Source organism: Onthophagus taurus, chromosome 6 (assembly GCF_036711975.1).
Source record: "Onthophagus taurus isolate NC chromosome 6, IU_Otau_3.0, whole genome shotgun sequence".
Classification (NCBI taxonomy): domain Eukaryota; kingdom Metazoa; phylum Arthropoda; class Insecta; order Coleoptera; family Scarabaeidae; genus Onthophagus; species Onthophagus taurus.
This window is the reverse complement of record NC_091971.1, coordinates 15,605,959-15,631,150: the sequence shown is the minus strand read 5'-3', so window position 1 is coordinate 15,631,150 and position 25,192 is coordinate 15,605,959. Positions and strand designations below refer to the sequence as shown.

Below are 25,192 nucleotides of genomic sequence, written 5' to 3'. Positions count from 1 at the left end.
ATACTTTAATTAATAATTGGTGATATTTCCACAACGATCCTTCAAGAAATGAATTTTATAGCGAATTTTGAAAATCATCAATGAAAATTGCAATATCGAAAATTTTATCAAAACTTCAAATATTGTTTTCTTAAAAACTAAAAGTTATGTTTCAAAACGTGTTGGTTCATTGGAAAGAGGACACTTTTATTAACACTTTGGGACATTTTCATACTCATATTCCAAGAAATGGATTTTATACGAATTTTTAAAACTTAATCGGCGAAAATTGCAAAATTCGAAAAAATTGTCGATCATTTCAAAAATTTATTTTTCAAAAACTAAACGCGGTTTTTCAAAACGCCTTGTTGCATTAAAAAGAAGATACTTTAATTAATAATCGAAAGTGATAACAACGGCAGTTCTGTTAGTAATGAATGTGATGATGAATTACAAGCGAAAAGAAGAAAACCAGACGAAACTGCAACAAGAGATTTTATATATCGTATTGGGATTGTTACAATGAGGTTGTTAATGACAAACCTGATATAAATAAAGTTGCATTCGATGAAAAATGTCCTATTGGGGTTGAACTTGATTATTATCTGCAGTATCCAACACCTAAAAGAAACTAATTCCTGTGAATGGTAGAGTACTGAATCCACTGGCTGTGGATCTCTTCATATGTATGTCAAATAATAACTCATAAGAAGTTGAAGAAATAAGGATCGGGGTGCTACATAAAAGTCACGTCCAGATCCTTAATGGATGATAAACCTCACTAGCAAGCGTATAATTGTAATTGCAGATAGTACTCATATCTTCCAATCTCTCAAAACTGCAAATCGCATTTAAAGAGAAAATCCTAGCTGACTTTTGGGTTTACGTTTGCAATAAATTGCCACATTTAATAACCAAATCCTTCCAAACTTTAATTCCTTTACCAACCACATGTCTGTGAGAGCAATATTTTGCATCACCGTTCCAAGTAATAAATGCGGTTGGTAATGGAAGGCAATGGAATGCTGAATTTCGTGTCAAATTGTCAAAAAATATAAAACTAAATTTCGAAAAACTTGTATCAGAAATGCGTGTTCACCATTTACACTAAATCCAGTTTTTAGCATATCTTAAAGTATTAATTTTTAGCTCAAAAACTACTTGTAGTTGGAGTAGATCTGTTTGTTCCAAATCGATACTAAGCAGTAGTTAGAACAAAATTTACCTCCAGAAAGTGGACGAAATGTTTTTACCACGGAATATTTTAAAAATAAGAAATACTTACCCGTCAACAAGTCAAACATCTGCTGGGTCACTATCACTATAATAAATAAAGGAGTAATGATGGATAAAGAAATTGTGAATTTCTTTTACCTTATTAATAATTCTTGTTTCATCATTATTGGTATTAAAAAAACAGCAATAAATTTTTGGTGATGATATTTATTGCAACATCCACTACTTTATAACAATTATTTATTAAAAAGTGCACCTTAAACTTACGTGAAGTACAAAAATTGGTCCTTGTTAACCTAGCGTTTATATATTATTTTTAATATACAGAATGTTTTATTGAGGTTGGTTAAATCCCAAATAAAACGACATACAACTAAACAATATCATGAAGTGATTTACTAACAATAAAATAATATATCTCTACATATAATATTTTTACTTCTATTATAATTTTTGTTACCTTAATTAAACATCCTGTAAATACATATTTTTTTTAATTTTTAGTGCTTGCTTTTGCAAAAAAAAACGGGGATGTTATTGTACTTTATTTACAATCGTTAGCTATTTCTATTGATACGAATTACCCAAGCACAGCGTTTCAAGCTTTTCACCTTGATAATAAGTTTTTTTTCTTGTAATTATACAAAAACAAAGTCCACAAAAATTAAGTTTTTCTTTGGCACATGGTTTACAAACGAATTACCTCGAAATTGCAACTTGTGAAGTGCCAGTCCTGATATGGCCCCCAAAAAATTATTCTTAAAAATATTTCCGACCAGCGGAGTGAATCTATTTTGTACTCAAAATCTAAATTTAATTAATACATTTCTTTAAAATTAGTGTTTTTTTTTTTGATAACTTTTTTTTAATTTTTACTTAACATATAAAAATACCCACTAAAATACTGACAATATTTCTTCTCGAATTATAATTTTGTTCGTTTATTTTTCATTTAATTTTTTTTTTAAAGGCACAACGATCTTACATAATCTTTTATGTAATGTAACTCTAATTATAAACCTTAATAAAGACAATATCACAATTTCTAAATCACCAAACAGTCCTCAACATCCTCGTCTTCATATATGATTTGTTGCATTTAAACCCCCATATAATTGCCGAATATTATCTTGTCTATCAGCATCTAAATCAGCATATTTATTTTTTAAAACCCCATTAGCAACTCCAATAACCATTTTAGGTCCATGACCATTAGCTATTTCTTTAACACCATTAGAAACACTGTGACTAATCGTTTCGATTGCTGTCGGTTCTAAATCATGAACGATGGTATCTCCATTAGCTATGTGGCCGTTTGATATGGTTCCATTTGACATTGCGTGACCATTTGGTGTTGCGTTCACATGGTTTGTGGTGGAAATTCCGTTTGGTAAGCCGTTTAAGACCCGATTTCCCGTTGGTACGTGACTTTTACGTGGTGCTTTACCTGTTATATAATCTACGTGGTCTTTTACTACCTGCTTAAAGTCGTTTTGGACGTGTGGAAATTCTGTGTCACCGTCTACCTAAAATAAGAAGTAAATTACTTCCTCAAGAACAATAAACCTAAGTGGAACTGTGTGATAAAATGCATGAAGTGAATGTTAAAACTAACAATAAGATGAATGGAACAAAACTTTATTCATAAAACTATTATTCTTTTGTATTTCAACACAGTTTATCGATTAAATTGTCACTTTTCAATGCTGAAGTAATTATTGTCTAAAGCCAATACTGTCCTAAATTACATACGTTTAGCTTCCTTTATTGTTGTTTATGTGGTATGTTTTCCTTTAAAAGTAAGGATCATTATTTGTTTAGTTGTAATTATAGAAGATTACGTGCAAAACTACTGTTTAAGTTATTAAATTAAAGTGTATATACCTGACAATTCAAATTTTCACTTAAATCCTACAAAAGTCTTTCAAACTAATTTACATTTTAGACTTGCAATCAACCTTTGCATGCAATCACAACGTTATTACTTCATTTATTTTATGATATCGCGTTTAAGCATTAAATATAGGGATTAGGTAAAGTTTATCGGTGTAATTATATATTAAAAGAAATATAAATAAAACTTACTATAGTTAATCTTCCAATATTATCCATAGCTTTTAACATCGGTAAAGTGGATTGACGAAAAACTTCTAATCGTCTTCTAAAAGCCGTGATGCTATCATCCAATTTTCCTCTTCCTAATTGAAGTTTTGAACAATCCAACAGGATAACAGTTGGTTTTTGTTTAAACTGAAAAAACACAAAATTTTACAGTAAAACCTTGATATAATACACACAAATTCGTTTCGTTAAGTCGGCTTTATATTTATAGCTATGATGGTAGAATAAGAGATTTGCTACATCCAGGGAATAAGTGTACAACCCATTCGTGACGTCACGCTTAAGTAAGCAACACAGTTCAAAATTTGGAGTTAGGTTGAGAGCATTGATATAAAGCTATACAATTATCAAAAATATATTTGCTAATTAAGCCACCTCATTTTTAATGATATATACACTAATTACGTCGAGGTCGCTTGCGGGCGAGACGCTACATCGATGCCATGTTGATATAAAACTATCCAATTTTCTAGGATGTATGAATTAATTACGCCGAGGTCACTTGCAGGCGAGGCACTGCATCAATGCTATAAAGATACATAATTAACACATTTTCAAGGATGTCGGAGGTCGCTTGTGAGCGAGGCGCTACATCGATGCCATGTTAATAGAAAACTATACAACCTTCAAGGATATATTTCCTAATCAAACCGAGGTCGCTTACGGGCAAGGCGTTATATCACACAAAACTTTACATCATATCAAAAACTACAATTTAACATACATATCATATCATGCGGCTTAAAAACGCAATCAAAAAGATTTTCTGAAAATTTCGTATTACTTTTTATTTATAAATTTGATAATTTTTTATAGTTTCTATATCATATCATAAACAGGAGTCTTTAAGCTCCAATTTAACATACATATCATATCATGATTCTTGAAAATACAATTATTATGATTTTTTGAAAATTTCGTATTACTTCTTGTTTATAAACTTGACAATTTCTTCTTTAACAATTTTTTTCAAAAAATTTCAATAATATCTTATAGTTTTTATATCATATCATAAACTACAATCTTTAAGCTCCAACTTAATATACATATCATATCATGATTCTTAAAAATATGATTTTTTGAAAATTTGGTATTACTTTTCAATTATATTCTTGCAGCTTCTTCTTTAACAATTTTTTTCAAGAAATTTTAATAATATTATCTTATAGTTTTTATATCATATCATAAATTAGAATCTTTAAGCTCCAGCTTAATATCTGTCATGTTATGATTCTTAAAAATACAGTCAATATGATTTTTTGAAAATTTCGTATTTCTTTTCATTTAAAAACTTGACAATTTCTTCTTTAATAAGTTTTTTTCTAGAAATTTGAATCATATTATCTTATAGTTTTTATATCATATCATAAACTAGAATCTTTAAGCTCCAATTTAACATATATATCATATCATGATTCTTAAAAATACAGTCAATATGATTTTTTGAAAATTTCCTATTACTTTCCATTTATAAACTTGACAATTTTTTCTTTAATAATTTTTTTCTAGAAATTTCAATAATATTATCCTATAGTTTCTATATCATATCATAAACTAGAATTTTTAAGCTCCAATTTAACATGCATATCATATCATGATTCTTAAAAATAGAGTCAATATGGATTTTTGAAAATTTCGATTACTTTTCATTTATATTCTTACTGCTTCTTCTTTAACAATTTTTTTATAGAAATTTCAATAATATCATCTTATCGTTTTCATATAATATCATAAACTAGAATCTTTAAGCTCCAATTTAACATACATATCATATCATGATTCTTAAAAATACAGTCCGTATCATTTTTAAATTTTTTCATGTTATTTCTGATTTACATATATATTTGACAATTTCTTGTTCAATAATTTTTTCCAGCAAATTCCAATAATATTTTCTTATAGTTTCTATATCATATCATAAACTAGAATTTTTAAGCTCCAATTTAACATACATGTCATGTCATGATTCTTAAAAATACAGTCAATATGGATTTTTGAAAATTTCGTATTACTTTTCATTTATAAATTTAATAATTTCCTCTTTAATAATTTTTTTCTAGAAATTTCAATAATATTATCCTATAGTTTCTATATCATATCATAAACTAGAATCTTTAAGCTCCAATTTAACATACATATCATATCATGATTCTTAAAAATACAGCTAATATGCTTTTTTGAAAATTTCGTATTACTTTTCATTTATAAATTTAATAATTTCCTCTTTAATAATTTTTTTCTAGAAATTTTAATAATATTATCCTATAGTTTCTATATCATATCATAAACTAGAATTTTTAAGCTCCAATTTAACATGCATATCATATCATGATTCTTAAAAATAGAGTCAATATGGATTTTTGAAAATTTCGTATTACTTTTCATTTATAAACTTGACAATTTCTTCTTTAATAAGTTTTTTTCTAGAAATTTGAATCATATTATCTTATAGTTTTTATATCATATCATAAACTAGAATCTTTAAGCTCCAATTTAACATATATATCATATCATGATTCTTAAAAATACAGTCAATATGATTTTTTGAAAATTTCCTATTACTTTTCATTTATAAACTTGACAATTTTTTCTTTAATAATTTTTTTCTAGAAATTTCAATAATATTATCCTATAGTTTCTATATCATATCATAAACTAAAATTTTTAAGCTCCAATTTAACATACATGTCATATCATGATTCTCAAAAATACAGTCAATATGGATTTTTGAATATTTCGTATTACTTTTCATTTATAAATTTAATAATTTCCTCTTTAATAATTTTTTTCTAGAAATTTCAATAATATTATCCTATAGTTTCTATATCATATCATAAACTAGAATCTTTAAGCTCCAATTTAACATACATATCATATCATGATTCTTAAAAATACAGCTAATATGCTTTTTTGAAAATTTCGTATTACTTTTCATTTATAAATTGAATAATTTCCTCTTTAATAATTTTTTTCTAGAAATTTCAATAATATTATCCTATAGTTTCTATATTATATCATAAACTAGAATTTTTAAGCTCCAATTTAACATACATATCATATCATGATTCTTAAAAATACAGTCAATATGCTTTTTTGAAAATTTCGTATTACTTTTCATTTATAAATTTAATAATTTCCTCTTTAATAATTTTTTTCTAGAAATTTCAATAATATTATCCTATAGTTTCTATATCATATCATAAACTAGAATTTTTAAGCTCCAATTTAACATGCATATCATATCATGATTCTTAAAAATACAGTCAATATGGATTTTTGAAAATTTCGTATTACTTTTCATTTATAAACTTGACAATTTCTTCTTTAATAATTTTTTTCTAGATATTTGAATCATATTATCTTATAGTTTTTATATCATATCATAAACTAGAATCTTTAAGCTCCAACTTAACATACATATCATATCATGATTCTTAAAAATACAGTCAATATGATTCTTTGAAAATTTCCTATTACTTTTCATTGATAAACTTGACAATTTCTTCTTTAATAATTTTTTTATAGAAATTTCAATAATATTATCCTATAGTTTCTATATCATATCATAAACTAGAAATTTTAAGCTGCAATTTAACATACATATCATATCATGATTCTTAAAAATACAGTCAATATGGTTTTTGAAAATTTCGTTTTACTTTTCATATATATTCTTGTAGCTTCTTCTTTAATAATTTTTTTCCAGAAATTTCTATAATTTTATCTTATAGTTTTTATATCATATCATAAACTAGAATCTTTAGGCTCCAATTTAACATACATATCATATCATGAATCTTAAAACGCAGTCAATATGATTTTTTGAAAATTTCCTATTACTTTTCATTTATAAACTTGACAATTTCTTCTTTCATAATTTTTTTCTAGAAATTTCAATAATATTATCTTATAACTTTTATATCGTATTATAAACTAGAATCTTTAAGCTCCGATTTAACATTCATATCATATCATAATTTTTAAAAATACAATAAATATGATTTTTTGAAAATTTTGATTACTTTTCATTTATATTCTTACAGCTTCTTCTTTAACAATTTTTTTATAGAAATTTCAATAATATCATCTTATAGTTTTCATATAATATCATAAACTAGAATCTTTAAGCTCCAATTTAACATACATATCATATCATGATTCTTAAAAATACAGTCCGTATCATTTTTAAAATTTTTCATGTTATTTCTGATTTACATATATATTTGACAATTTCTTGTTCAATAATTTTTTCCAGCAAATTCCAATAATATTTTCTTATAGTTTCTATATCATATCATAAACGGGAATCTTTAAGCTCCAATTTAACATATATATCATATCGTGATTCTTAAAAACACAGTCTATATGATTTTTAAAAAAGTTCGCTTCATTTGCTGTGTACATAAAAAATGAATAAATTCGTTAAAAATGTAGACGATATTCTTTCAGAACACGTTCGGACGTTGATGTTACTTTTTTTAAGGTGCGTTTTTTGAGAAGGTATCTCAAAATTGAGATACGACCAACAGCAAATGCTTAATTTATTCTAGTTGCGTTTTGTAGTGTTGTTTTTTTGAGACTTAAGGTTCATAATACAGGGTGGGGCAGTCAATCTATACTACACTGTCACGTCACCTTAGACTTGAGATATTTCCATAAAAAATAGTCATATGAGCTCAGGTATGGCGATCATGGAGAGACAGTTCGGAAAAAATTCTTTAAGAAGTTCGGTGTACCTCAACTGTGCTATTCTGTGTGAAATATGCTATTCGAAGATATCGCACATCAAACTGTAACTTTGGCCGAATGGAGAGGTTATTCCTGAAGTTGATTAGGGCCGTCAGAAATGAGTTATGACGCTGTGCAGTTCTTTGAGGACTTCTTACACTCGTACAGTCTCTATATTATCGGAAGACCTAACAGTTCTTGCACTACCACCTCTTTTTCTTATAGTTTAGCCCATTATTTTTTAAGTTAAGAGTCCAAACAGATATGGCTTATCTACTCGGAACAGGAGCATGAAATAATGAAAATGTCGGCGAAATTCGGACTGTGTTTGCACATGATTAACCATTTTCTAAATAAGGTGTAACAGCAAAAATACGTTGTTCAGAAGTCCAATTAAGCATGTTGACTTAACTGTCAAGTGTATTAATCATTGATAACTAACTCATTATAAAAGCCCCGTATAATCTTCTACATAGAATATCAAATTTCATCTTTTGTCGATCTTGAGCGAGTTTAACCATACGTGTTTTAAGCCGGCTAAACCCGAATATTAACTAACACTAGACCTAGAACTAGAAACATTCGGGTTCAGCCGTCTTAAGAGACATAAAAATATTTTGTCTGTTATATCCGATGTCCGTTTTACCGAAGTCCGTTATATCGAGTTTTTACTGTATTCTCACCTTATTATTTTTTAATTTTTCTAAGAAATTTCAAAATAGCATTACAACTTGTCTCGTTGTATTTTTGATGAACGGCCTCGACAAATTACACGCTGACAATTCGTAGGGGAGTTATAACCGCCAATTATTGTCCGGGTGGTACACGACGTCTATGAGGGGAAAAGGGAAAATCTATCGGATCGAAACTTTATTAAATTTACATAGAATCGCATGGACGACGGCGAACAAAACTTGTTTCCTCCATCACCTGTTTTATTACTACACGTTCATGACAATTGCAGTATTAATATTTATACAGGTTGCGATCGGAATCATAAAAAAAAAGTACACGAGTTTCAATTTAAATCGGTCGATAATTGCTATTTCTATGCTAAATAAATATTTTATTATGTATTACAAATTATAGATTTGAAAGGTATTATTATGCCAACAAACTACTTACTTTAGCTTCAAATTCTGTAGCTTGTGTTAAATCTCTTGGAAATCCATCAACAATTACACCTTCAGCACCAACGTTGCCCAACACGTGTGATTCAACCATCCTCATTACGATATCATTTGGTACTAAATCTCCGTTAGATATGCTTTCTTTTATTGTTCTTGCTTCACTTCCACCGACTTTTTTATCACTATCTTCTGCAGCTATTCGAAGTAATTTACCCATGCTAACATGCATCCATCCGGTATCTTTAGCTGCTTGTTCGCATAACATCGCTTTATTACTTCCAGGTCCACCTAAAACCCATAAAACTGGTGGAGCATCCGTTGGTCGATGAGGAATATTTCCGTTCATTGATAAAACTTGGGTTTCTGGTCGAATTTGAGATGCTGGTCGAATTTGTGTTATTTTTGCTGGAACAGCAGGAAGTTCTGTTGTTGTAACGTCGTTTGGTAACGAAGCTTCCGGTCCGTTACTAAACACCGGTGGGTTATCTTGAGTTCCCAATATCTTCATAACGGCCGATTTGAAATCTTTGTAAACTTCTTGGGGATGTCGTTCGCCGTTTACCGAAATCAACATATTATTTTGATCGAAATAATCAGCAACAGGCATAACTTGTTTATAAAAATTATTTAATTCCATTCTTGCTAAAGATAAAACAACCTGTCCCAATTTCGCGCCGTAATCTATTTGCCGTTCTAAGACTTTTTGTCGCCAAGAAATCAAAATAACACCGTTTATTATTTGAATTTTTTCTGAATATTCAACGACATCGCGCATATTTCTTGGATAACCAGAAACCAAATAAGTTTTTGCCGTTGGAGCCATTTTCATTTCTAACATAAGAACTTCTGTTACAGTTTTACTTGATAATTGACTAAAATCTTGCATATCTAGAATGATGTAAAGCCCTAATTAATATTAATAAAATAATTGTTTTAAATGAGTTTTATGTGTGTTAGATTAAGTGTTTATTGTTGTTTTAATGTGTTTAGACATCGAGATTATATCTGGAATCATATTATTATCCACATCATTCTAAAAGTGTAGGATAATAGAAAGCCATATTGAATGTTTCAGTTTAGCAGAAATATGGAACAACGGCGTTTTTCTTCAAATACAAGTTCGAATTGTTTCATTTAGCTAAATGAATTAATTGTAGAAAGTTAAATAAAGGTAGTTCGTGACCAGAAATAAACCCGATGAGCGACACGACCCATCAAATTAAAACTGTTACCCGATATCGACCTAATAATTCGTGTGCGTCATGCTAAGAGATTTTGCATTCCTCATCAAGCTATTTAATCCTAGAAAAATAATTATATTATGATGTACGTAAAAGATAATTATACGTAAAATTAATCCATGAGCTTTAAATAGCTTTACTCTCAAGTTTTTTCAATGTTAATCGCCATCCTCATAAGTGTTTCTTATCTTCAACTGCAGCACATGTAGATGTTGTATTCTAAAAATAGATACATCTTTAGTGTTTCCTATTGCAACATATGACTCAGAATTCTGAACTATATATGCTGCATGCCGAAGGAGGCTTAATTTAATCTTTTGAAATGATATGTTGCCAAAGAATGTTGAGAATACCTTGTACTTAGAAGAACTAAAAATACGCGATAATGAGAGATTGGTACCAACAATCCAGTGTGGTATACTTCAATATTTCGGTCATGCAATACGGAAAGACGGCATGGAAAAACTAGTGATACAGAGGAAGGTTAATGGCAAAAGGTCAAGAGGCAGGTGAGATATACAGGGTGTATCAGGTATGAGTAGAAAAAATTTTAGAGGTTATAGGTCTCCTCTTTCTGAGTAAAAAATTCTTATAACACAATGTCCCATTCTTTATCCTTCTTAATGATACGATAAAGTGAAAGTAAAGGTAAAGGTGAAAGATAAGATAAAGCAGGCTTTGCTTTACAATTTGTAATTTGTCTCTAGTTTTGTAATTTTGTTGTTTTTAATACAACAAGCAAGTTTATTTATTAAACCTTAATTTTTGTAAATTTTCACATTGAAGAGTGATAAAACAGAAGTGATGAATTTATTCGTATAAAGTAAACAACCTCTAAAAAAATATCTCAAAAATGAAAGCTATATACATATGCAAAGCCTGCGTAGTATAATTCTTTATACAACAGTACTTAAACTTTCAAACCCTTAACTTTATCGTATCATATCCTAAGAATGGGATATTGTGTTATAAGAATTTTTTATTCACAAAAAGGGGAACTACAACCCCTCAATTTTTTTCTACTCATACCTGATACACCCTGTATAGACTAATGATGGAACGGATAGTGATTTTGTGAGAAGCCGGAACCGGATATTCGGCATCCCCTTCGGCCAGATATCCGGTTATCCGGCATATCTATAATTATAATCTATCTAATAATTTCTGGTACATTTCTGAAGACATTCAGCCACATTATTGCGGTATTTCAATAAAAATGAAATTAATAACAAAGCTGACAAGATATGTCAACTTATTTGGATCCAAGATAAAAAAAAACTTTTTTGATGCTGATTTAACTAGCGAAACAACTCTAAAAAAGGACACTTTAATTAATAATTGGTGATATTTCCACAAGGATTCTTCAAGAAATGAATTTTATAGCGAATTTTGAAAGTTATCGATGAAAATTGCAATATCGAAAATTTTATCAAAACTTCAAATATTGTTTTCTCAAAAACTAAAAGTTATTTTTCAAAACGTGTTGGTTCATTGGAAAGAGGACACTCTTATTAACACTTTGAGAAATTTTCGTACTCATATTCCAAGAAATGGATTTAATATGAATTTTGAAAACTTAAACGGCGAAAAATGTAAATTTCGAAGAAATTGTCGATTATTTCAAAAATTTATTTCTCAAGAACCAAAAATGATTTTTCAAAACGGCTTTTTGCATTAAAAAGAGGATACTTCAATTAATAATTGGTGATGTTTCCACAAGGATCCTTCAAGAAATTAATTTTATAGCGAATTTTGAAATTTGCAACATCAAAAATTTTATCAAAATTTCAAATATTGTTTTCTCAAAAAGTAAAAGTTATTTTTCAAAACGGGTTGGTTCATCGGAAAGAAGACACTTTTGTTAACACTTTGGGAAATTTTCATACTTATGTTCCAAGAACTGGATGTTATACGAATTTTTAAAGCTAAATAGGCGAAAATTGCAAAATTCGAAAAAATTTTCGATCATTTCAAAAATTTATTTCTCAAGAAGGAAAAGTGATTTTTCAAAACTGTTTTTGGCATTAAAAAGAGGATACTTTAATTAGTAATTGGTGATATTTCCACAAGGATCCTTCAACAAATGAATTTTATAGCGAATTTTGAAAGTTATCGATGAAAATTGCAACATCGAAAATTTTATCAAAACTTAAAATATTGTTTTCTCAAAAACTAAAAGCTATTTTTCAAAACGGGTTGGTTCATTGGAAAGAAGACACTTTTATTAACACTTTGGGAAATTTTCATTCTCATATTCTAAGAACTGGATTTTATACGAATTTTTAAAACTTAATCGGCGAAAATTGCAAAATTCGAAAAAATTGTCGATCATTTCAAAAATTTATTTCTCAAGAACGAAAAGTGATTTTTCAAAACGGTTTGTTGCATTAAAAAGAGGATACTTTAATTAATAATCGAAAGTGATAACAGCGACAGTTCTGTTAGTAATGAATGTGATGATGAATTACAAGCGAAGAGAACAAAACTAGACAAAACTGCAACAAGAGATTTTATATATCGTATTGGGATTGTTACAATGAGGTTGCTAATGACAAACTTGATATAAATGAAGTTGTATTCGATGAAAAAAGTCCTATTGGGGTTGAACTTGATTATTATCTGCACTGTCCAACACCTAAAAGAGATACAAATTCCTGTGAATGGTGGAGTACTAAGTAATAGGTTTTCAATATCCGGCCAAACGCGGATAGTTGCCGGATATCCGTTCCACCACTAATATAGACCAAGTAAAGAATCTGACACAGATGTTGGTTTCCCAAGTGATCCATACCATAGAAAAGAGAGAGGCATGGTGAAACCTCCATGAGCGAGTCACAACGTCCAAAATTGGACAACACTTGGAGAAATAAAGAAGAAAATACCAACCAAAAATAGTCAATTACTTGTTTTAATTGCTCGCCTTTGCAGAAATCCCAATCATTGTACCAAACCGGAGCTAATTTGAGCTAATCAAAATTCAACAATTATTTATGTTGAATTTTGATACACTTCAAGTTCAATATGGCTTCTAATCACCTCAAAATATGCTCTCCAGATACTTAAATTAACCTCGACATTTCTCCTATTTATTCTAAGTGTTCTAATCGTGTTTTTTCTTTGTGTAATTTATGTTCTAATGTTTTATGTAAATCAGGAATTTCACAATATATGTTACTAATTTAATATAAAAACAGCTATTATTTACATAGCCACACCAACAAATATTAAAAAAATCAAACCAACATTCGTCAAAATCTTGTTACCTTTAGGTTTGTGTACTGATATTAAACTGTTGTTACACCCATCTATTAATAAAAAATTGTTAAGTGTCTTTTTGTAGTATAAAATGTTTAAAATTTTTGGGTTTATACAAAAACAAACTCTGTTTTCATGCTTAAAAGAACAAATTTATTTTTATTTAATTTTTATCAAAAAAATTGCTTATTTAATAAAAAATTCGACTTAAAGAATGATAAGCATTAAACTTTTGAAGTTTACTGTGGCATTCCGAATCTAACCGATTATAATTCAAGAAAACATACAACATCGATCCAAAATCATCCAAAGTTGAATCGCTCAAACATTCCAATTTGTTCCATTGAAGTTCAAGTCTTGCCAAACGGTGTAAATCTCTAAATGTATGATCGTAAATCGTTTCGATTGCGTTTACGGCAAGATTTAATCTTGTTAAATGTTCCAACCCGACGAAAGCATCTTCGTTGATCGACTCAATTCCATTTTGATTCAACTCCAATTTTCTTAATCCACGGATGTTTTTGAAAGCATTCGCTGGAATATTTTTAATATGATTCCTTGAAAACGAAAGGTGTTGAATCGAAGTTCCTCTAAACCAATCAGGATTTATGTAAGTTAAATTATTATTTTTTAATACAACATCTTGTAAAAGAAACATGTTATCGAAAGCTTTTGTTTCGATATAATTGATTTGATTTTCTTTAAAATCGATTTTCGAAATTCCCAAATCGTTGAAAACGCCGTATTTAATTTGCGAGATGTTATTTTCAACTAAATTGATTCGTTTTAATTTTGGTAAATTTTTAAAACAGCCAGGTTTTAATGTTTCTAAACCGACTTTTTTTAAAGAAAGTTCTTCTAAGTTGGGTAAATCGGAAATATCACCAATTTCCAAAGTATTTATAACTGTATCGTAGATTTCAACTTTCTTAAATTCCACCAAATCTTTAATTGTAACATTTCTTAAGTGGTGTTTCTTTGTATGTTCAACTGAATCGTGAACACGAACGTTTAAGTTGATTAATTTGGCTTGAATCAAGCCGAGAACACACACAAAGATGATAATGATGAGCTTCATTTTTAATGCTTCACTAAAACGTTTGTTGCAGTTTTTCGTATTTAAAGCGATTTTTTATCTTGGATAAGTCATAATCACGAGATTTCTTAATCGAAAGGAATATGCCATTTTAATTTAGAAGAAAGTTTAAGGTTTATCGTAAATCGCCTCATATATGTAATTATTATAAGAGTTGCAATTAAATTTTTAATAAAAAATATTGTGATTAAGAAATTCTTTAAAAAAATATATTTATCAATAATTATGTTTTCTTATCTTGTTGTGTTTTATATAAAAAATATTTTGATATTGTTTAAATCAGAGTTTGTTTAAATATAACTTAGCCCATAACGAGTAACTAAAAGTTGTTTTTTTTTTGTATTTGGAACTTACCGTTGCCGATTGCGTATTGTTGAAGCAAATCCGTCATGTTTATATGTACAATTCCATATTTTTCTTGCATTAAATTGTCGCAATGTGTTACCTTCCCACTTCCAGGTCCACCTAAAAATTGAAAATTTAATAATATTATAAGAAAATAAGTGTAAATACATGAAGATATGTTCTTTATCTACAGCTAACTTTTTTGTATTGTTGTAGAGAATGATGTTAATAAAAACTGCCACAAAAACATATACATGAATCATAATTATGACTCTAGTTATACAGACGTTTATGGATAACACATGTAACTCAAAAATTAAAAATGCTAGGAAAAATAAATGTGGATAAAAATTGTTAATAAGCACCCAGCAAAACGTAATCGACAATAATTATAATCCAACTATGATTATTACTAGTGATGGAACGGATAGTGATTTTGCGCAAAGCCGGATATTGGATATTCGGCATCCCCTTCGACCAGATATCTGGTTATCCGGCATATTTATCTGGCCATTATGGTTATAATTTCTGATGCATTTCTGAAGTGATACCCTATATTGCCACATTATTGCGATATTTGAATAAAAATGAAATTAATAAGAAAGCTGATAAGATATGTCAACTTATTTGGATCCAAGATACAACATGAACTTTTTTGATACTGATTTAACTTCAAGAAATGAATTTTGTAGAGAATTTTGAAAGTTATCAATGAAAATTACAATATCGAAAATTTTATCAAAACTTCAAATATTGTTTTCTCAAAAACTAAAAGTTATTTTTCATAACCGGTTGGTTCATTGGAAAGAAGACACTTTTATTAACACTTTGGGAAATTTTCATACTCATATTCCAAGAACTGGATTTTATACGAATTTTTAAAACTTAATCGGCGAAAACTGCAAAATTCGAAAAAATTGTCGATTATTTCAAAAACTTATTTCCCAAGAACTAAAAGTGATTGTTCAAAACGGCTTTTTGCATTAAAAAGAGGATACTATAATTAATTATTGGTGATATTTCCACAAGGATCCTTCAAGACATTAATTTTATAGCTAATTTTGAAAGTTATCGATGTAAATTACAACATCGAAAATTTTATCAAAACTTCAAACATTGTTTTCTCAAAAACTAAAAGTTATTTTTCAAAACGGGTTCGTTCATTAGAAAGAAAACACTTTTATTAACACTTTGGGAAATTTTCATACTCATATTCCAAGAACTGGATTTTATACGAATTTTTAAAACTTAATCGGCGAAAATTACAAAATTCGAAAAAATTGTCGATTATTTCAAAAACTTATTTCCCAAGAACTAAAAGTGATTGTTCAAAACGGCTTTTTGCATTAAAAAGAGGATACTATAATTAATTATTGGTGATATTTCCTTAGGATCCTTCAAGACATTCATTTTATAGCGAATTTTGAAAGTTATCGATGAAAATTACAACATCGAAAATTTTATCAAAACTTCAAACATTGTTTTCTCAAAAACTAAAAGTTATTTTTCAAAACGGGTTCGTTCATTAGAAAGAAAACACTTTTATTAACACTTTGGGAAATTTTCATACTCATATTCCAAGAACTGGATTTTATACGAATTTTTAAAACTTAATCGACGGAAATTACAAAATCCGAAAAAATTGTCGATTATTTCAAAAATTTATTTCTCAAGAACGAAAAGTGATTTTTCAAAACGGCTTTTGGCATTAAAAAGAGGATACTTTAATTAATAATAGGTGATATTTCCACAAGGATCCTTCGACAAATGAATTTTATAGCGAATATTGAAAGTTATCGATGAAAATTGCAACATCGAAAATTTTATCAAAACTTCAAACATTGTTTTCTCAAAAACTAAAAGTTATTTTTCAAAACGGGTTTGTTCATTAGAAAGAAAACACATTTATTAACACTTTGGGAAATTTTCATACTCATATTCCAAGAACTGGATTTTATACGAATTTTTAAAACTTAATCGACGGAAATTACAAAATCCGAAAAAATTGTCGATTATTTCAAAAACTTATTTCCCAAGAACTAAAAGTGATTGTTCAAAACGGCTTTTTGCATTAAAAAGAGGATACTATAATTAATTATTGGTGATATTTCCACAAGGATCCTTCAAGACATTAATTTTATAACGAATTTTGAAAGTTCTCGATGAAAATTGCAACATCGAAAATTTTATTAAAACTTCAAATATTGTTTTCTCAAATACTAAAAGTTATTTTTCAAAACGGGTTCGTTCATTAGAAAGAAAACACTTTTATTAACACTTTGGGAAATTTTCATACTCATACTCCAAGAACTGGATTTTATACGAATTTTTAAAACTTAATCGGCGGAAATTACAAAATCCGAAAAAATGGTCGATTATTTCAAAACTTTATTTCTCAAGAACTAAAAGTGATTTTTCAAAACTGCTTGTTGCATTAAAAAGAGGATACTTTAATTAATAATTGGTGATATTTCCACAAGGATCATTCAACAAATTAATTTTATAGCGAATTTTGAAAGTTATCGATGAAAATTGCAACATCGAAAATTTTATCAAGACTTCAAATATTGTTTTCTCAAAAACTAAAAGTTATTTTTCAAAACGGGTTGGTTCATTAGAAAGAAGACACTTTTATTAACACTTTGGGAAATTTTCATACTTATATTCCATGAACTGGATTTTATACGAATTTTTAAAACTTAATCGGCGAAAATTGCAAAATTCGAAAAAATTTTCGATTATTTAAAAAATTTTTTTCTCAAGAACTAAAAGTGATTTTTCAAAACGGTTTATTGCATTAAAAAGAGGATACTTTAATTAATAATCGAAAGTGATAACAGCGACAATTCTGTTAGTAATGAATGTAATGATGAATTACAAGTGAAGAGAAGAAAACTAGACAAAACTGCAACAAGAGATTTTATATATCGTATTGGGACTGTTACAATGAGGTTGCTAATGATAAATAAAGTTGTATTCGATGAAAAAAGTCCTATTGGGGTTGAACTTGATTATTATCTGCACTGTCCAACACCTAAAAGAGATACTAATTCCTGTGATTGGTGGAGTACTAAGTAATAGGTTTTTAATAGCCGGCCAAAGCCGGATATTTGGTATTGGATTTTAAAAAATGGCCGGATAGGCCGGATACCAGATAGTTGCCGGATATCCGTTCCACCACTAATTATTACCAACCCAGCGGATTCAAATCCTGAAACATTTGAAATTTGACACATTTAACATGATGGCTTTTATCTCAGAAATAAAAAACTGTGGATATAAATGGTATTAATAAAAATTGTTCATAATACACTACAAAACCATAATCCATAAAAAAATTTTGTTTAAGTATTTCTCCTTTTCAGTTATAAACCATAAAATCCCTATGTCTCTATACTGACGGTTTTGGATAATAATTCTTGTTAAAACTCTAATCTAAAAATCCTAGGAGAAAATGTTGTGGATGAAAAGAATTTGAAATGAGCCATGAAAACGGTATTTGCAGGTGATTATAACTGATTTGAAATGTTTAGGATTTAAATTCCTAAACATTTCAAATTTGACGAATTTAACAACAAAATGATGGGTTTTATCTCAAAAATGTTATTAACTGTAAATGAGAATGATATTAAAAAAATTGTACCCAATAAATCATAAAAATATAATCCATAAACGATTTCTATTTACCTATTTCGTATTTTTAGTTATGAACCATTAAATCAATAAACCTCTAAATTGACAGTTTTGTGTGAAAATTTTATATACTGTATATGAGGTGGCAAAAATATGGAACATCTTCAAGGAAATGATATTCATTTCTCTAAAAGACTATAACATTATGTTAGAAAATGAAGGTGCTTAAGATATACTGAAGATAAGAACAAATGTACTGAAACATGTATTAGTACTACTCAATTGAAGTCTTTTTCATGAAAGTAATGCAACTAAACACACTTCATTTTTAGATGTTGTCTTCTGAACATTTTTTTAACATAATTATTGTAAGTACTAATTTATCAAGTTATTGTATTTATCTAATTCATTGAAAATTTCTGTAAATGTTTCCTGCTAGCATCTTTCAACAGAGATTTGTTTTCTTGGCGGAAGTATGTATACATCAACAAAACATATCTTTCTGGACAAAATGTTATTAGATGACTGTTATTAAATGTTATTTCATGGACGATGCACCCAAGTTGTACATTCCTAATAAACCAAGCAAACGCAGAATATAAATATTCTCTATGATAAATGCATTTAGAGATGATGCTGGGCAATAATTTGGCGAAATCATTCATGTAGCAAACTCTGTAGCAATTATTATCATGAAAATGACGAATCATAAAGAATAAGAAACTTTCTCATCGCAATCAACTACAATAAATAGTGAGTTTGATTTGGGCTTTTATGTAAACAAAATTGAAATTAAAGATGACATCAAAATGAAATTATAAATCGATTGTTTTCTACCAAACAAAAACTATAATTCTAAGACAAACACTGTCAGGTTAGATAAATAAGCATGGCTACCATACATTTCATGCTTTCATTTCACAGGATACTTTATGGACTTATGAAAATTTAAAGTACAACATCTACGTTCAGGTTCTAAAAGAATAAATCGATGAGGTAAATAAAGTCTGTCATATCATATCTCATAGGAAAAGAGCACTTGTCCATCGACATTCGGTACGTTGTAATGGATCAAAGAAGAATTCTTAGGATTTCGACATTTCGAAAAGGTTGACACCCAAACGATAAGCGTCGCGTCCTATACGTTATCTAATTTTCAATTCGACATAAACAAATTCGTGAGTTTTTGATTATGCAAGAAAGAATTAAAATGAAGCACCTCAAGACTAACTTTTTTTATTCTGCATCACAATATAACGAATTTTGTTGTTAATGACGTGAAATTGTTCCTCAAGTATTAAGGAAATCGTTAAATTTCTACTCTTTTTTCAATATTTCATTTTTGCTCCTCTTTATTCTTTCAACTTCCAACGCCTATGCAACCCGAAGATCACTGCTGAATGAGTTCATATCTACTGATGTCATCAACATCATCGTGATCCACACATCAGCAGTATAGTATGATGACAAAGTAGAAGAAAACGAACGTAAGGACCTGTAGTTAGCAGGATGATCACATATTGCGAGACTGCTCGAAACACAAAGTGTTAGCTACTGGTGGGTTTCATCAGCATATTGAATGTGAAGAGAAATTAACGTATGAAGAGTAAATAAGATTTTTTGTTTTTGAAGCTGTTTTTGGACAACTTGGGTGATGAATTAGTTCTAGAAAGTATAAAATACAAGCTAATATGCTGAAGCTACCACGGGAAGTAGAAATATACTGTTTATGCATTATCTGGGCGAAAACCATGCCGCATCGATTGCCTGGCATACAAAATAGCAACTCAAAATATGTGTAATTTAAAATTTTTTTACATAAAATTTTGATAAAATTGTGATTTCTTCAAACAGTATTTTCTAGATTTAGCATTAATATATATAATATTTTTAAATAATGATAAAGTGACATGTAAGACCAATTGGGTCACTAATGACCACAATTATTACATTATTTTGATATTGTACTTGTAATATTGGCGTAAACGTTTCTTTCCTGAACGGTGTTCTGTATATGATGTCAAAATGTAGTGTTTCTGGTAATCTTTCTGCATTTCTGTGTATTCGGTACTTTACCTAATTCAATGTAAATGTCAAGAATGCTGTGTTAACACAATTTGTAACGCTGTTCCAGTAGAAGATTAGTTCCGGTAATTGATAAAGATGCAGAAGGTATTTTACAACAGTGATTTGAAGAAGAAAGTGAAGTTGATGGTGACATTGACCAAGATATTTTTGCCAATTTAGACAACCAGTGGTGAAAAAAAAAAATTTCTTTCAGCCTCGTAAATTCGTTTGACTCAGAATTTGAAAGCAATGATTCTACTGATAATGATGATAACAGTTTTTACCTGTAAGTTTTTACTTTTCATTTTCTAACGTTAAAAATATTTATATGGTACTTTGATAAAAAAATAAACTTAAAGGGGGCGAAATTACATTACACAAAAAGGTATGTAAATCACAGCGAAACGTTATGCATGGATACGATACGACGTTTTTGCCTAATTTTTAGATATGAGATTTCAACGACGTTGTTTTTGGTCGAATACAGATGATTGTAAAAAAGAACAGTGTCTTCTACAAAAAGTTGGATGCTAACAAGTATCTACGCTTTCTAACAAGGCAACAAAGGCAGAAGTTTACAAATCCCTTAATGAAGGAATTATGAATTTATAGAATGTAGAAGGTTTAAAACAAGTTTACTACTATTTTCTAATCTTTACGTTTTGGTAATTCTGATTTAAGCAAGGTAGAGCAAGATTTAGACAAATTAGCCCTCCTACAAAATACAAAATACGTTTGCCCATGAAAATATAACCATACACAAACATTCCATGGAAGGTGCTTTTGTAACATGGAAATTACTTCAAACAATATGTTGCTTCTAAAAGAAGTATCTGAAAAATGTCAAAATTTCTGAAAAGTATGGGATAAAGATTGTGCAACTTGCGATAATGTAACTCTGCATGCTTATATTTGCCAAACCCATGTCGAGAAAATAGGAGCATGAACGCAACTAAGAACAGCGTATTGGATATGCTAAGGGAGTTTGAAGGAACAAGGAGAAATATAAAAGCTGAATTTTTTTACAACTCCTGATCTATCCAGGGAATTGGAATAAAGAAATATCACATTCCTTGGTACAATTCGAAAAAATAAATTGGAATTTCCTGTGCTAAATAAAGGAAAGATTATTCTATCAATTTTCCTATTAACTTTGTACTGTTGTTACAAAAAAAAATTACAAAGCATATAACGTATTGTATTGTTAGGAGTTAATATCAAAGTAAGGAACCCAACCCATTGTCCAATATGACTATTAGACCAACCATCAACTGTATTTCTAAATAGAAAAGTTGCCGTTTTGTTTGAAGCAATTTTCATAATTTTCCAATATTTACATTTCAACTCAACTAATTTATTTCTATGTTGAATTCTAGTGCCATAAGAATAAATTAACATATTCATTAACACTTTAAACGTGTTTTTGTCACGTCAGGTTCTTGACCCATTATTTACATAAAAGACATAATTCTTTGAAAATAATGAACATTTATGCTTACCGAGTACAAATATAACGGGTACTTTAGGCGTTTCAAATTGTAAATTGGCGTTATTGTGCATAGGAAATCGTCCTTCAGCGGGCGTTGCGACTTCACGAACGTTTTTACCGCTATTCTTGGCCCAAGTGTCCCTTCCTTCTTCAAAAGCTTGGGATCCATCGCTTTGCTCTACAAACAAAGTAATAGAAAATATATAATCAATTTTTTTTTTAATATTACATATTGTTGTTAATATCATCAAGCTTAAACATAATGTGTATCGATCGTTTTGAACGCTAGTTTATGATATGTGGTGAGGTTCAGTGTGCTTCCGGTCAAGGTCAGAACCGTTTACCTCAGGGTTAGATGATTTCAGGTTGGGTGCAGGAAATTACAGTTTGCGGTATAAACAACAATCGAAACATGGAAAACAGAACAATTTTTGAATTATCTAAAGAAGGAATTAATTTTGGTAAACACTTTTTTATTTTTTGCTTTGATTTTTATTTATAAGATTGATTTAAATATTTTTTTGGTGGTTGGGTTGGGAAGTGAAATGGAAATGGTAATTTGCGGCGTACAAAGTGAACGATAAAATCTAGACGCGATCGGTTTGCGGTATAACACGCAAATTTAATAGACATACTATAAGGCGTGCACAGCATTCTTATTTCAATTGCACGCCATCCCTAAGTTTTATATTTAGTTCTTAGGCTCATAAAAATTCTTTGGCAAATATAAATTTAGCCTTGGGGTGATTCAGATTGAGATTAGATTCGTTTTTGAATGAAACCTACCAAATAAGGTCTTCCCAAATTTTAGTCTGACGTTTCAAATTCAAATAAAGCTTAGGTTTGAATGAATTAAGAAACAAAAAAAATCCATTCGTGTTTATTTCAAGAATTTTTCACGGTCAAGGTGAGTTAACAAATGGTTTTTACTTCTTTTGTGTAAATCGTTTAACTCCTAATGGAAGGAAATAAAATTGCCTTAAATTTTACGAGTGGGTAATAACATTTATGCAACATTTATAATTTTTTTCCGAGTAGATCACCTTACATTAACAAACATTGATGAAGCTAATGCTTTTCAATCGATTATCCATATTAGTATCGTTTACGTTCTACATAATGCATTTATTTAGTAATAATGTTAAGCAAGAAAATACTAAATTCAACAAAATTTTTTTACCTGTATCTAAACAAATGCCCATATTAAAAAATAAACCACAAAAAGTTCGTTAAAGCACCGCGGATTCCCCGCAAAAAATAACGGATTCATTTAGACACTACACCCAAAAGAAAAGGAACAACAAAGTTTCATATCACCTCAAAAAAAAAACTTTTTTGTCAATTTTCACGTTTTATCATTAGCCACACTTTTCTGAGTCACAAAATTAAACTACATAATTCTGTGGAACTCTTAGTCCTTTTCACTTTTTCTCGTTCAATTTCAGTTTAACTAAAATTTTGTATCTTAGCTTCGCGTATACTTTACAAACGTGAACGAGTAGAAACATCGAGATCGTTTTTGAACGTCACACGTCGTCCGTTTTGAAGAAAACTGACGCGAATCGCCTTATGGCTACCGTGAAAATGCTGCTGGAAAATTTTGAATAATTGATACTACATTACCTTTGTAGTGGTCAACCGATGGTCACTATAGAAACGACGTCGACGTCGCGACACTCTCTGCCATGCCTTGTTTTCCAGTTATCATTTTCTTTTATGTCATTTTTTTTTTCTCTTTGATCCTAGCGATATAGGGAAAAGGAAGAAAATCTAAATTAAAATCCTTTTTTTAAATTATTTTTCAAATTGGATTTAAATAATGAATTAAAAACGTTTCTAATTAGGTAAGGCATGAAGTATTTTTACGAGTTCCATTTATTAGGGTAAAACGTTCCGATAATTTCTTTGAAACATTCAAGGCTATTATTTAAGATTCCTTTGGGAACTCAACAAGTGTTGAATATGAGTCATACACGCGATAACTTTGTAATATTATGACGACACAAGATAAAGAAATGATTAAATATTAACTTAAAATATCTTTACAAGAAGCTTATTCTAAAGTTCACTCATACAAAATTTATAATAAAGCTCTTGTTATAGACGTATCTTTTCGATATCGGCATTCTTTGAATTTAACGTTTCCTATGGTACTAAATAGATATAATATATATTTTATATCTAAATATATTTTGATCCTATTCAATCTGTTATTATCTTGTCTTTCAAATAGTACATATCGCAACATTGAGTCATCAACAATAACCTATTCAGAACATTTTCTCGGCTGAAGTACATTTATTAAGAAAATATATCATAAACTCTTTATTTAGGGTGAAACAATCAAGCCAACCTCAAAACTCCTGGTTGGGAAATTATAAAAATCATTTAATAAATATAAATCGTAAATCAAAAAATAATTAATAACATTCTCGTTTCAATTTCACTCCCTTGAAGTCTTCTTCTTGTCGTTACTGTCTGTTTAGCTTCTTGCTGCTATTACCAGTATCTTTCTACCTTTTTCTTTTCTAATTAGATGAGGAGGTTTGACATTCAGTTCTATTACAATGCTATTTCCCGCATTCTCTTCTCTGCCCAGTAGTTCTCGTGCTTTTGCCAAAACTCATTGTTCCTTTCTCGCTTTAAGAGTCTTATTTCAATTTCATTCCCTTAAAGTCTTGTTCTTGTTGTTACAGTAACGGTTACTGTCTCTGTTTAGCTTCTTTCTGTTATTACCAGTATCTGGTAAGTCTTTCTAGCTTTCTTCTTTTCTATCTAATCCCTTTTTCTTTAACAAGTCTCCAAATAGTATCTATTTACTTCTATTACCATACTATTTTCACGCATTCTCTTCACTGCCCAGTAATTTTCT

At 29.1% G+C, this 25,192-nt stretch overlaps 2 protein-coding genes across 2 annotated transcripts; both read right to left on the bottom strand.

Annotated features, from left to right (window-relative positions):
• Positions 1-1,422: 1,422 nt before the first annotated feature.
• LOC111415906 (adenylate kinase isoenzyme 5) lies at positions 1,423-23,871 on the bottom strand. Its single transcript, XM_023047793.2, has 6 exons — positions 23,501-23,871; positions 22,331-22,498; positions 15,141-15,251; positions 9,190-10,082; positions 3,301-3,465; positions 1,423-2,741 (listed from the first exon to the last, which is right to left on the bottom strand). Exons 1-6 carry the CDS (start codon positions 23,520-23,522, stop codon positions 2,295-2,297), a joined length of 1,806 nt encoding a protein of 601 aa, XP_022903561.1. The 5' UTR covers positions 23,523-23,871; the 3' UTR covers positions 1,423-2,294.
• Positions 13,821-14,784, bottom strand: LOC139429930 (leucine-rich repeat-containing protein 15-like). Its single transcript, XM_071196372.1, has one exon. The coding sequence runs from the start codon at positions 14,766-14,768 to the stop codon at positions 13,881-13,883; it is 888 nt and encodes a 295-aa protein (XP_071052473.1). The 5' UTR covers positions 14,769-14,784; the 3' UTR covers positions 13,821-13,880.
• Positions 23,872-25,192: the final 1,321 nt, after the last annotated feature.